This window comes from Ursus maritimus, unplaced genomic scaffold (genome assembly GCF_017311325.1).
Source record: "Ursus maritimus isolate PB19 unplaced genomic scaffold, ASM1731132v1 scaffold_3, whole genome shotgun sequence".
Taxonomy (NCBI): Eukaryota; Metazoa; Chordata; class Mammalia; order Carnivora; family Ursidae; genus Ursus; species Ursus maritimus.
The window spans coordinates 3,451,781-3,466,721 of record NW_024425563.1 but is presented as its reverse complement, the minus strand read 5'-3'; the positions used below and the strand labels follow the sequence as shown (position 1 = coordinate 3,466,721).

The window sequence follows — 14,941 nt, the reverse complement described above, 5'->3', positions numbered from 1 at the left end:
ACTTCAACATTGCATGGGCGGGGGGACATAATTCAACCCATAACACTTGGAGGACCCCTGCCAAACAGGTGCTCCACTTTTTTTGATCATGGCATAGAGTAAGACAGTAAGACCATTTTACATCTCAGGCTAGTGTTCAAATACACGTACAGAACTAAAAAGTCACAAAGTAATACTCTCACTGTGTGTTATATACTCTAATACAGTGTGGGTTTTTTATCCTATTCTATTTCCTTTTTTAAAAATGACCCTTTGCATTGACTCTGTGACCCAAAGATTGACAAACACTTTTCATCAATGTCGTATACAGTAGATTCCCACTAAATATTTACCAGAAGTATAAGTTAATATTATGGACTAGCCCACATTACCAAAGGATGTTATAAATACAGACCTCATAATTTTAGAGAAAAATCAGTGTTGAGGATTTTTCACAAGAACATCTTTGCAAAACCAGCACCTCGGGGACTCTGTCCACCCATTTATAAAAGCAGCCCTGCCCTGCCCCAGAGCCCGAGAGCACCACTCTGGGAGTGCCCTGCCTCCAGCTGTTTGGAGGTTCTCCCAAAGCGGCGTGATGTGGTTCCAGCCCCTGCTGCAGACCCTGCCGCTGCACTTAGTGCCACAGTGCCACGTCTGAACCACTCTCAGCGCAAAGCAGTCTCCACACGTGGTGGCCCTTGGGCCCCAGTTCGCAGCTCCACCGCCAGAGGAGCCCACGGGACTGAGTTCTTCACTGCCTCCCTCCAGGCTGGAGAGTCCTGCTGGGGACCGAGTCTGAGCACCATAAGCTTGATCCAACAGTGGATCCTGTTGACCTGCTCTTGCCATGTCTTTCTTGAGAAACGAGCATTGTCCACTCGGCCCAACATCTTTCCAGCCGGGAATGCGGGGAGTGAGTGGGGCAGAGACCCAGACAAGGGGCTGAGCTGGGCAGCTTATAAATAGCCATTGATTCTCAGTCCACTGATTCCTGCCCGATACGTGGTGGTAAGACTTGTGCATACATAATTGTAGTAATAAATGTGATAAGGACATGAGAATACTACAGAACATGGCTAAGAGAAGCAAGAGAAGAAAAGGAATTTGCAGTAACAAACCCTTCTCATTTCTGTTGTTGGAGGGAGTCTCAGAGCACTTGACTTTCAGTGTCGTGAGAGGCCAGGGTTCAGTGTCATGAAATAGGCTAGGAGAGGCTTCAAAGAAGCCCATGAGCTGCTGTGGGCAGAAGCCTGCCCAGCACATAGTAGGGATAGCTTAGCCTGGGTTTGTGGGACACAAGCATACTTGGCTTCTCCCCCATCACCACTTTTGGTTCTCCTTTCTTCCCATTTTCTCCCCATCCCCAGGACCTACTTAGGATTCTGTGCTCTTCTCTGAGGCCTTGATTTCAATTGGCTGACTGCTTGTCCCTCTCAGCCGGTTGGCAAATTGTGGATCTGGGGCTAATCTCCATTCTTCCCATCTCCCTATTATTCTCTTGAGGATCCATCCCTCAGGAGAGCCCTTCTGGCCAGTAAAGACACAGTGCTGTGGGTGGGAGAAGCTTTCTGACCAATATGTTATAGTGGAAACAATTCTAAGCTAAATGTGAAAAGACACTAGCTACCCGGTTCTCTTCCTTTGACAGCATGTGACCTGGGACCAATCAATTTGTATCTTGGAGCCTCAGGTTCTCATTTAAAAGATAAAGAGAAGCCACTTCAACCACAGGAGCAGTTGTTGGGACAGTCAAGTTAAAGGGTCTAGAAAATGTTTGGGTCCTCTGTTCTGTTCCATTGGTCTATGTGTCTAATATAACAAAATAAAAATTATTAAAAAAAATAAAGGGTCTAGAAAAACCTTTTGTAAATTTCTAAAGACTTACACAGCATAAACAGGATTTCTTTATTTTTATCTTGGAGAGCCACAAGGCTGGTGTTACATGTAGTATATCAGATGAGAAAGAGGAGACAGTACATAGTGCAAGAAAAAAAGGAAATGTTGTGTTTTCAAGCAAAATGAGAAGTGAGTCAGCAGAAAGTCCTGGCAGAACGACAAAACAGAAAAGGTGGTGAAGGAGGACGCGGGCTACCAGGACCAGTATAGAGATCAAGCACCTGTTTCTTGGTGAGCAGCCACGGAGAAGATGTGGGTGCGACAGAGGTGGGGTGGAACCCATGCACACTGGTGTGCGCCCTTGAAAATCGGTTTGGAAGGAAGTTCTCATGCATCGCTTCCTCAGAATCTCTCCCTGGCAGCGCTGGGACGGGTTTCATTTGTTTCCGGAAGACGAGCCTCAGACGCATGGATGCGCTACTTGAATTGAAATGTCCAAGCGGAGACAGAGGAAATGATTAAAATAAGAATTGCATGGCTATTTCTGGATGTCAGAGTTGCTCTCAAGATGGATCTTTGGGAACATAATTAGAATCACAACTAAGATTTTTACTGTTTGTCTCTGAAGTAGAAGATATGTGTGTAGATGTATCCTCATTTTTAATCGGATTGCTTTATACGCGTGTTCTCACCTTAACTCTGCTAAAAAGCATCATATGTGAAGGACACAGAGGGTGACGGAAACATCGTCCGTTAATAAGTTAGATGATGGGGACCAGTCACAAAAGATTGAATTAAAGTGAACTGGGGGTGGGCATGTGTGGAGAGCAGAACGAGACACTTGAGAAGACAATGGGTTCAAGAGGGTGGCACCATCTCTTCTTTCTTAAATTTAAAAAGTTTTCTGGAAGGCCAGTTATTCCAGGAGGAAAGAAGTGGAGATATAAATATTGAATCCTAAGGATTTTTCATTACTTTTATATTTTGAAATTGACAACTGTGTCCCCTACATTTTAAGTCTTGCCTAGATTGTTACACTAAATTATAAGTTCCATCTCATGGGGGAAGGAAAGGCGTGCAGCCAGGGGAAAAACAAGGAACGTGCAGTTCATATTTCCTACTATTTGTCTTATATTGTAGGAGCTAGATATCTTTACTTTTTACTAAATATTTCAGTTTTATCTCCTTATTCGTGGTCCTCTAGAAAACATTTTAAAATACCATATAACAAGAGGTTTAACTTCATGGAAATGATATAAAACAAGTTGGTAAGGTGTGTGGAAATATGTACCAAATGTCATCATTAGAACATGGGGTGATTGTGGCTTTCTGCTTGAGGCAAGGAGGAGCCTCTCTGGGAAGGAAGGCCTGGTTCATTCAGGAAGTTTTCCGTCATCACTCACTCCAACATCAAGGTTTGTAATTCACTAAACCATTGGCCATGGAGCGGGAGCAGAGATCAGGAAGAAGTTAGAGACTTTGGCAAGGCGTTGGGTCTCTGGGGTGTAGTGCCCGATAGAATACATGAATGAAACAGGAGATGGGAAATCAAGCAGAGGATTGTGGGTAGGGGATGGGCTGATGGGGGAAATAGGTGAAGAGGATGAAGAGCCCACTTACTGTTATGAGCACTGAGTTATACATGGAACTGCTGAATCACTATATTGTACACCTGAAACTAATATAACACTGAATGTTAACTATACTGGAATTGAAAAAAGAGATCAATAAAAAAGGCAAAAAAATAAAATCAAGCAGAGGCTGACTCTGGCATGAGACGAGATGTCTACAGTATCTTGGGAAGGAAGGAGTGTGAATTCTATGTGTAGGAGGGACACGAATAACTCCCATCACAGTGAGGACCTTGTCAGGCAGACGTGTTAAGGCTTGAACTCATTGATCCAGGCTTAGACGGCTGTGACCTACACCAAGGTGCTGTGAAGTTTAGTCCCCGGCCAGAGCAGGGAGAGGTGAGGACAGAGGGGCAGCAGAGCTGGCTGGGCACTTGAGGAATTCTCTGAATGGGAAGGAATCTTCCTGGTCACCCAGGCCAGTCTCACCACACCCTGCATTCTCCCTAATGCTCCAACAAATGTGGCTTTCATACTTTCGTTAACAGGGGCTGGTAAGCCTTTTCAGTATTGGGTACCTTTAATTATGAAGCTAGCATCGTTGGTCCTTATAATGTGTGCTCGTCAATGTTATTTTTCCCCTTGGAGCAAATGAGAACAGACTTGCTCACGCTTACTCATGAAACTCTTTAAAACCTTAAAGATGGTCTGCCATCTCTCTTGAGTCTCCTCTCCAGGCAGACCACCTGCTGTCCCTCAAATGACTCACACCGAGTGGCTTTCTTTCCAGACTTCTGCCAACCTGGTCACATTCTCATCTTCTCTAGCATATTTTGGCTTATTGGTCTTATTCCTTGGGGAAAAAAGGTGACACCATCAACTGGATCCAATTCTCCAAATTTAGGGGAAGAGTTTCTAGATAAGATACTCATAATTCCTTCCCAAAAAGACCTTACAAACTGGTTAGCTCTTGTCCCAGCCACACTATTAAAGATGTGCTCTTTTTTTTTTTTATACAAAGAAGGACCTGGATGGAATACTCAGGGGAGTCTTTCCCCTGAAACCCCACCTGATTATTAGCCATTCCATAGAGCGAGTCCTGGAGGGCTTCTTGGAAACTCAGCAGCTGCGACGTGGTGGGGAGATCATGGTAATGGATCAGGATAATGGATGGAATTAAGTACTAAAAGCCAAGATTGCAGGGGTTTGTTTTTTGTTGTTGTTGTTTTTTGGTTTTTGGGGGGAAGACTATATCAAGACCAAGATTTAGGAACACACAATGTAAATGCAGCAATTCATGATGTATTTTTGAAAAAACGGGGCATGTGCTTCCTTGCCCCACTTCTCCCCAAATCAACTCAAAGTGGGGGCACCCGGGTTCAGGGATCATTGCTTGATCTCCTCTGCCTTCTTAAAAGTGATCAGGACACAAGGAGACTGTGGGAGGCATTGAGTATGTCTGTTGCCTTGACTGTGAGCTTGAGATCACAGGTGTTCACTTATGTTCAAACTCATCAAATTGTGCATAGTAAATAGGTGCTGTTCTTTGTATATTGATAATACCTCCATAAAGCTGTTTTTAAATGTTCTGAGGCCACTAAAGGAACGTTTACAGGACATTACCTTCAAGAAATACCTGTCATGGCCCACAAAGCCCGGGGTTGAAGTTTGCAGGCAGGTTGCGTGCTCTCTCCCAGAGGACAGACTACTATGTCGGGTGCCAGTAGAACTGGGAATCGCCGTGCCAGATGGGACCTAATGAAATTTCCTTCCCTGTTGGTAACAGAATCCCCAAATTGTGAGGAGATAAACCTTTTGGGTAAACGTTTCATTTTCTCCAAATCTAAAATAAGAAATCTCACATTTTCCAGCTTCCTTTTAGAGTTGTTCTTTTTCTCCTTCAGGTTTTTGGTTTTTGACTCGTCATTACTGACATCACACGCAGATCATTTTTCTTCTTTTTCTTTTTTACCATCCAATTTCCAAATCTCGGTTTCTTTTCCCTGCCCAGTCTTTTTCCTGTGTCTGTCTTTCCCAGTTCCCAGTATTTTTAGCCCTCATTCACTTCTTACCGGATCTTATTTCTTCAACCATGTGTCCCAGCCCTGGTGGTCTTGATCCCAGCTGGGGAGAATCTTACTCCAAGCTCATCTACACCCGCTGGTACAATTCCCTCTATGAATAGAATATAGGATCAAATAAGAAGGCAATTGCAGATGCCCACTGGAGTGATCTGCTTGGTAGCCCACACGCCCATCCAAGAGTGCCCCAGCAATGGCTGACCAGCCTCTACTTGAATTCCATCAGTTCTGGGGAGCTCACCACTTCAGGGAAAAATGCATCCCATTATTGGGACGCTCCAGTGAGTAGAGAGGTTGTGCTGACCAGGAGCCCAGTCCAAAGGGCAACAATCTCAATTGTTTTGTGGCCTCTGCCATCCCTCGAAACTGGTCAGCTCCAACTCTGCTATTTGCAGTGGGATTCACATTGTAGAGGAGAAAGAGGTTCGTGGATTCAGTACAATGCTAGTAGCTACATCATATGGTTCTCCTTAAGATTTAAATAAGAGAATTCTTTGGGTTTTTTTTTTTCATGGTTTATATTTCCTAAGCAAATACAGCTCTTACCTCTCTTTTATGGAGGAGGAAACTGAGGCTCAGAGAGGTTAAGGAATTTGCCCATCAGGTGAGTAGCAGGCTGAATCGAGCCTGTGCCTGACTCTAAAACTGTGTCATCAGAGTAGTAGCTACACAGCTGTAGCTGTGTCCTGCCCCCAGATCACTCCAAACCACTGCCCCCAGCACTGCTTCCAACTCAGTGCACTGTTAGGAAGAGAACTGTCATGGCAGTGGGGAGGTTAGAGAGGAGCTGGAGGCTGGCAGGCCAACTGTAAGGTCATTGCGTTACTCAGATGTCCAAAACCAGGCTACTGTTACTGAGGGTAGAAAATGTGGTGTGAATTTAAGAGACATTCCAAAGTTATGTAGTCCAGTGAAACTTGGAAACCAATGATACACGGACAGTGTAAAAAAAAAGGGGGGGGGGGATGGGAATGGTTGAAGCTAATTCCAGTATTTTTCTACTGAGACCCCAGGTACACAGATAAATATAAAGAGACCTGTTAGCAGGAAATAGTTTCTTTAGTTTTCAGATTGTAGAATTTGGGATAAAAGTTTTGGGTAAAAATATCCACGTAGAGAGGCCTAGAACAATCTAAAGATAGGACCCTAGAACTCAAAAGATAGGTCAAGCATTAAAAATGTATATTCAGTAAGAATCTGCATAGGAAAGCAAAAATGGATGGGCTTTGCCAGACCAGAGGTGTAGACCAGCAAAGTGAAAAAGCCCCAGGGGTGGCGGGCTGGTGCCTGCGTCCCTTGAAAGGGTCTGCAGCAGCAGAAAGGAAAGACAAGGAGGCCGGAAGCAGGAAAGCAGGAGGATATGGAGGCAACGGCCTGTCGGCCTGTCGTGGAATGAAGAAAGGAGAGCAGCTCCCATCATCTTTATCACTCAACGCAGCGAGATGGCGCAGACTGGAAATAAATCAGATGCCATCATGTCTGGCAGTAGAAATGCACTTGGAGATCGCAGATGGAGAACGTTAGGAATGTACTGGTTACAAGTGAACAGGAAGTGAGGCATTGCAGACTTTTCTCATGAAATGCAATGATCGTTAAAAAGGAATAGTTCAGGGAGGATATGACCAGGGATTTTTATTTTTGATGTGGGAGATTTGAGTTCTATTTTACAAATTTGGGAGAGGGAGCTGGGGACAGGGTGTGCTGAAATATGTAAGGTAGGCTCTTTTACAGAACCTATAAGGCAGGAGTCATGAGGTTCCCCAGGGAGCAGAAGGAGTGGCGTGGAGACCTCAGAGGCTGATCTTGGGAAGGAATCTGGTAGCTTCTTTCTGCAGGAGAGGAAGGCTGGAGGGGAGTTCTGCAGTGAGGCCATAGGGGTGAAGAGTGGGTGGTGGACCAGAGGAGGACTGAAGAGGTTAATTCAGTGCCATTGGAGGATAGATTGAACCGGAGCAGGAGGTCGAGGGAGGCAAAGAATGGAGTCGAGGAGAACTTCATTTTTAGCTCAGTATACTGAGTGGATGATGAACCCACCAACTCAGATAGGAACTATCAGAGGAGAACTAGGTTTCAAGGGTTGTTGGAGAGTTTATTTTGGAGAATATTGAGTTTTTGGTGCTTGTGAGGCATGAGGTGGGGATGTCTAGGTGGAAATGTGTTTTAAAACTGCAGGAGTGGTGGGGGCGCCTGGGTGGCTCAGCCGTTAAGCATCTGCCTTCGGCTCAGGACGTGATCCCGGCGTTCTGGGATCGAGCCCCACATCAGGATCCTCCGCTGGGAGCCTGCTTCTTCCTCTCCCACTCCCCCTGCTTGTGTTCCCTCTCTCGCTGGCTGTCTCTCTCTCACTGTCAAATAAATAAATAAAATCTTTAATAAAAATAAATAAAAAAATAAAACTACAGGGGTGGATGATTTCATCGAGGAAGAAGATACGAAGTGAGTCTGCATGAGTGTGCAGGGCGGGGCACGAGTGTGTATGATGAGGCTGAGGTAGCGAAGACCATAAACAAGTAAAAAATATGGCTTCATGGGAGCAATGGAGAGGATAAGATGTGTGGGCAAATGTTTCAGAAACAGAAGAAGCAAACCAAATGTGGACTCACCCCATGACAGACCTTTGGTTATTTTTATTCCAATTATTTAGTGCCAATAATAACTATTTTTCGTGATATATTAGAAAGAAAATTTGCTGAAATTGCTTTCCCATCTTGTGAATGGTGTTTTGGGTAACAAGTTTTTATATATTCATTTTCCAAGGGAAATTTGAAAGTGAGGAAGAAACTAAAGTAACTCAAATCCGTGAACTTCTAAAAGTGCACTCTTAGAATAGTACTGAATGCAATCTTACTTCCAACTCTGGGCTTTTTTCCATGATCAGAGGTATTCAGAGGCTATTTTAAAGAAAGAAACATAAATACAATTGATAGAGACCAGGAAAAAAAAAAAGTTTTGTCTTTCTAAGGAACAAATTCTTTCAAGGAGATGGAGGGGTTGGTTTTTTTTTTTTTTTTATTCCTTTCAAGATAAGGCATTTGCTCTTTGAAGAGCAGTCTCTTTTATGCCTGTGGTTCCTTTGGCTCCGGGTTGAGAGGATATTTTGCGGAAGAGAATGCTGTTTGATTGTTCCATCTTGGAGCAAATAGAAGACTGTCACATCACCCTCTCCCTTCGCTCCTTTTTTAAGAGTAGCACAAAAATCCCAAGTGTGCTTTCATTTCTAAGGGTCCCATTTGCATCAACAGTTCACTCTGGAAGGCTTCTTTCATACACATCCTTGGCAGATCCAGCATCTCAGGTCTTACCTCTTTTTGACGCTGTCCCGTTTTTGTTGGAATCTTTCTAATTAGTGATTCAGTTTTCCAGATATTTCACGACATTTTCCATCCATACATGTTTTTTTTTTTCTTTTTGCCCCATAGTGCACACATAGAATGGAGAATGAGTAGTTCTCCTGTCTTCTTACCATTGCCCTTATAAGATTATCTTCTTTTTACCATCGGCTCCAGTCAGAAGATACTCCCAGGGCTGAATTTCAGAGTCATTTAGTGGTATGTTTAAAGAAGTGTGCAAAGATCAATTCTAAGTGTCTGTTTGGGAATGGCATAACCAGAGAATGAATTGAAATCACTGTTTCCAGAGGATTTAAAGCAATATTCCTTCAACCGCAAAATTTTGCCTTTTTGTTATATCTGTTGGTATCCTGGATTTTTCAGTTGACAGCAATCAACTTTGACTTGTAACTGAGTTAAGAGATATGCCCTTTGTTCAGGCAATTTCCAATGTAGTGATTAGAGAGAGACCGACCTCAGATCAAATCTTGCTTGAGCTTGATTTGAATTCTTAAGATTCAATTTTCCTGTCTTCAGAATGGGATGATAATACCTGCATTGAGTGAGTTCCTGGATGCCAAGGAGCTGGCACCCCTCTCCTCCATGGATTCTCGCCACTCACACCCTCAGCTTCGTCAGCATCACCACCACCATCACTGTTGTCTACAGTCATTTCAAAGACTTCTTTCAAGGTTTTTGGTCTATGAGTGGACTTCCCCAGCAGCTCACTTCTGTACTCATAAGGAATTTGGTTTGATAAGGAATTTGTTTATTTGTTTGTCTTAGAATTTTCTGGAGATTTATAGGGAGGGAGTCCAGTAACTTAGAAGTCTGTCCACATCTGATGTAATAGTTACCTTTTTTCCTCTGGATTTAGACGAGATATACTATTTACCTATTGCTGTATAAGAAACTACCCAAAACTTAACAGCTTAAGACAAACAACACTTATTATCTTAAAGTTACTGTGGGTCAGGGATTCAAGACCATCTTATCTGAGTGTCTCTGGCTCAAGGTCTATCAGAGTATCAGCCAAGCCCACATGATCTGAAGGCTGGACTAGGGATAACGACTCGGTGTCCAAGTGCCCTCATGTGGCTGCGGGCAAGACCCCTCAGCTCCTTGTGGGCTGATCTGATGGGGAAGCATCTTGGTCGCTCACCACGTGGACATCTCCTTAGGGCTGCCTAAGTGTCCTCGCTGCATGGCGGCTGTCTTCCCCCAGAGCAGTGATCTGAAGGAGAGCCAGCAGGAAGCCACAACACTTTCTACTACCCAGTCTCAGAAGTCTTACACCATCATTTCTGTCCAATTCTATTCAATCGAGTCCCTTGGAATTAGACTCCACCCCTCCTTCCTCTCCCCTGCCTCCTTTTTGCCTCCATTCCTCCACTTCCCTTTCCTCTGTCCTCTGCCCTTGCTGTGCCTCACGTTCCTTTCAGCAAGCAGAGGTCACCTTTGCCTGCCTGGGTTATCACGAAACGAGTGAGATAAGCAGGAGGAACAGGTGGCTTTGGAGGAGAGCTTAGGCGCACCGTGTAACAGCACCATGTGTCCTGACCGCAGGCAAATGCAGTGTGTGGGTTAAGCTTCTGTTCTTACATCTGAGGGATCTGGTCCAGCCCAGAGGCAGTTTAGTCAAAGCACAGGGTCCTCGGATGGGCGCTCTCTGACCAGGAATCTGCTTAGGACCAGCCCTCCCTTCTGTGGGGGAAGCAGTACCAGGCATCACTTCAGAAACAGCAGAGCTAGGTGTGTGCACTCCTTCTCCGATGCGAGAGCAGGTCTGGAAGTTCTCCTTCACGAATCTGTTGCTTACAGGCTATTTATTCATAAGGAAAGCAGTATTTGGACAGATTTCCCCATCGGATGCCCACCTACCTCCCTCCAGCAGGCCACCCCAGGCCCCATATGTCTGGTGCAGGAGTCTCAGGATCTTCAGAAGCAAAAGAGCTTTGGGACTTGAGGGCTGCCGTTTACTTCTGTGTCTGGATTCTTTTTCTCCAGTAACTGTGATCCACTACGATTGTCCGGAAGTTAATCCAGGGGCCCTGACAAGGCAGGGAGTCAGTGAGCTTGGCATAGTCCCGCCTCTTCTCTTTGTCGGACTCACTCCATCATCTGCACCCCAGTGCATTCCTCTATCCCATGTGCTTCACACTGGATCTGTCTCCCTGGGCCTCACCCATTACCTTTAGGAGGTGGTTTTAAATGCTGGTCACTGAACATGTCCCCACACAGGGTGTTGACCCTCAGAAGTTACACAGGTGGAAGAAAGAGAAGTGCAGTACGTTCTTGCTTCAACCCTGCAGATAACCCACCACACTCCAACCTGGGGACAGTCTCTACCCAAAAAGCTAGAAGTGAAGGGTGCCAAGATTTCTTGAACTGCATGTTCTCCCCATTTTTGGTCATCCCTTGCATTCCATTCATTGCATTTATGGGTTAAGGAAGCCTCTTCTGGCTCAAGAGTTTGAGAGGCTCCAGGTTGGGGGTTATAGGAGTTTGGAAACAAGCCATGCTCCCTCTTGCAAATGAGTTCTTAGTTTATTGACCACTGTCTGAAGCTAAAAGACACACATCGCTTTGTACAGAAGGACAGGAGTTTGCCCGATTAAGCCTATCTTGGTTTCAGTCTTCACTGAGGACGCACAATGGAATTTGCCGTAATTGACAGAGCACTCCCACAGTACATGGGTCTTGTGGTCCTGTTGGGTCTAGCTGACTGTGTGACAGCCTCTGGTCACCTCCTCATTCGTCCTGTGCTACAGGCTATATGTCCTTGAGGTGGAGATCTGTGCCCCTGATTTAATCACAAACCAGCCAGCTATGGGGACATCAAGCCTCTGACTGCCCTGCCTGGTAAACAATGGCAAATGAAGAAAGTAAAATAAACAGGATATGCAAATTACCTTTCTAAGTAAATGAAAGACTTTGCCTCCAGGTCTCCTGATAACTACTTTTCCTCCACTGATATTTTTTAGGATGCACAGTGATTTGAAAAATATCATGGTCACAGCCTTTGTCTCAATGCTTGCTTTTTTTTCTTTTTCTTTTTTTGTCTTGTCTGTTTCAGATATACCAACACTCCTACACTGGATATTATGTTCTGAGCAAAATTCCTCATGGGTAAGATTATCCTTTCATTTTCTTTTAATGAGAAGTATTCCGAACAAAGAAAGGGTAGAACCCTGAGTAGTTGCTTAGTTCGTAGAATTAAGGGCAAGAAATGGGCAGCTTGATTCTGACAGTGAAGTGCCCTGATGTTGTGGGGTCTCCCGGGCTAACTGCATCCAGCGTCTCGGGGGTCCCACGAGTCTGGGTACTTGCCCATTTGTGAAGGCCCCATCCTAGAACACGCCACCTATCTCCTGTTCTGGTTGCCGAGGTTTCCCCTCAAGGTCCTGCAGGGCAGGACTGTCCCCCTGTGCGTGCCCTGTAGTCAGCTGTGTCCCTCCCAGGCACAGGGAACAGCCCCAGGACTCCCACAGGGTTCTGGTTATCTACATAATAGAGTGGCAACCCTAAGCTCATCCGGTCTCTCAAAAATGCATGATTTGGGACCCAAACGTGTGTGTGGGAAGGACAACCATGAGAGCACGTGTGATTTTACAAGGTTTTCGGTGCTGGGTGACTATACCCACACGCGGCACGGGGCTGCAGTGTCAGGAGCTCCTCTCCGGAGTCCAGCGGCAGCAAAGACACTGGTTCCAGTTGGCGGAAGCCATTTGTTGGGTCAGACACATGGAGAAACACCTGCAGAACTAGGAATGAGAGGCAGGGATGGCTTTCTGTTTCTCTCCCATCCTCCCCCTGCCCCCCTCCTCCTTTCCCCTCACCCCAGCCTTCTTGTTCCCCACCTCCTCCTCTTCTCCACCCCTCTGGGGCTTCTGTCACAGTCCTTGGAAAGGTGAGGGGCTCGGGAAATGTTCAGAGAAATTGAACATTGCTACGGCTGGTGTTGTGTGGGTTGCCTAGGAATATGTGAGGGAGGCATCTCATTTTCCTGAATTTAAGCAAGCAGCAGGAATTGCTAAAAAGTATTGTTTCATGAGAGCATGAACCAGCAACATGAATGTTTACAATGTCTGCTAAGTTAAGTCGAACATGGGCATCTCTTTGGAAAACAAACATGGAGAAAATAATTTCATTTGGGCCTTCAGACAAAGGAGAGACATGTAGATATGCAGCAACGTTGAGAGTAACAGTTTCTGTGAGACGAGTAGACCAATCAAGGTCAAGGAAACTGAAGACGAACCTGAAGACGAACCGCTGTGGTAAAAAATTGAGTATCCATAGGAAGTTTTCATTTAAAGCATATTTTAAACATAAACTCAGATGTTTTCCGCTAAGGAGGAATTATTCTATTGTTTTTTCAAGCAGATCTGCATATTCAAAGGTCACGGCCAGCAGGATATGATTATGCCTTGACGTTTAGGTCCCCTTGTGGGACAGTGGAACGTATTATAGATGATAGATATTTGTTCCATCGTCTATAAATTTGTAAAACTCAGAACTGTAAAAGCATTTTATGCTTCACACACTGTGTTAATATTTCACTACATCTGTCAGAGTTTAGAAAAAGTAGATTTGGACAACCTGACCCACACCAGCTGCAGACCAGAGGACGAGATAATCTGTGTTGACGACTTGGTTTGGTGTTGATGATGATGATAATTGATGAGGTTGTGGAACATAGGTGAGGTTCAGTGGGGTGAAGTCCGGAGTCGATGACCAAGAAAGAATTCTTGAGACGTCTTTGGTGCAAAATTGGTGGTTTATTAAAGCAAGGGGACAGGACCCATGGGCAGAAAGAGCTGCTGCTGGGGGTTGTGAGGGGTGGCTGATTATATACTATGGGGCTGGGGGAAGGCAAGGAAAAAGGGAGGTTGAGAAAATACTTTCATATGTTAAAGAAGACTCACAGGATACCGGAGGCCTTGCCATTGTCAAGTTAAGATTGTTTTTCCCTCTGGCAAGGCGTTAACATTAAGATGGTTGGGAACTTCCTGGAGCCTGCAGATTATAAGGACATTTAATTGTATCTACATTCCCTTCCGGAAGCTAGGTTATTGATAGAAATGCTTCCTGCTTGTAAACTGCTAAAACATTTGTAAACTGAGGGAGACTTAAGTCTTGCAGGATTGTGATCTCTGTTAGTTAACTATTTGATTTTCCTTTCCTTAGCTTTAGGGCAGCCAGGGGTGCCTGAGGAATGTCTTGTACATCCCATGGTGGTGGTGGTGGTGGTGGTGGGGATTGCAGGGTGTCAGTTTCTGCTTTGTCCTCAGCTTGCCTTCTGTTCATCAATAATGATCCCCCCGTAGAGAATGTCAACATGTAACGGGCTGCCATCAGTACTTTTAAAATTGTCACAGTAATAGTAATTGCCATCATTTATAGATTGACTTTCTTACGCCTTCACCCCAGCACAGCAGCCTGCAACAAAAGCATTCCTACCCCCATTTACAGGGAGAGCTGTCAGGCGTAGCTGCCCCGCATCTCCCAGCTCGTGTACAGCCTGGCTCAGCCCAAACCCCATGCTCTCGAGACAAGCCCTTGAGGGACGTTGGAGCTATAAAGATCAGGTTTTTAGTAGGGCTGATTTATTTCTTTGCTGAGGGCTTTTATACGATTGTCGTTTGCTGGAAAAGAACCCCTCATGGATGAGAAGGTCTGTGGCCCATCCCGTCACCCTGTGAACTGACATAGCGTCTCCAAAGCTGGCATAGCTCTACCACCCACCTCTCCCTCTTTGTCCTGAGGTCATTTATGGGAAATGAATCAATTCATTTCATATGTTGTCAACATCTCATTTGTATTAATGAGACCGCGGAAGAGCCTCAGGCTCCCGTTTTTGCGGCTTCGGGGACATGTGCAGCGGTCACCTGAGCAGGTGCTCCACCGGACAGCGGGAGAGGGACACAGCCCCATTCTAAGGCTTCTGCTCCATGTAGATTTGGGGTAGAGAGGAAAGCACAACTGTGTTTTTAAAACAAAAATAAGTCCGTGTTAAGTTATCAGGATTTACATTACTTATCATACCAAAAACAAAGAGCTTTCCGTGGTGCTTCTGGAGACTCAGATTTGTACCTTTCTCACGAGTTCTCACTTCTCTGTCCTCGCATCTCCCCTAAAGACT

At 45.1% G+C, this 14,941-nt stretch overlaps 1 protein-coding gene across 1 annotated transcript in view; it reads left to right on the top strand.

The window, feature by feature from the left end:
* The window catches only part of DPP6 (dipeptidyl peptidase like 6), a 671,848-nt gene that overhangs the window by 468,546 nt on the left and 188,361 nt on the right, over positions 1-14,941 (top strand). Inside the window, exon 6 of the mRNA XM_040643764.1 lies at positions 11,876-11,928. Coding sequence (XP_040499698.1) covers positions 11,876-11,928 — 53 coding nt within the window. The remainder of the gene's footprint in view (positions 1-11,875; positions 11,929-14,941) is intronic.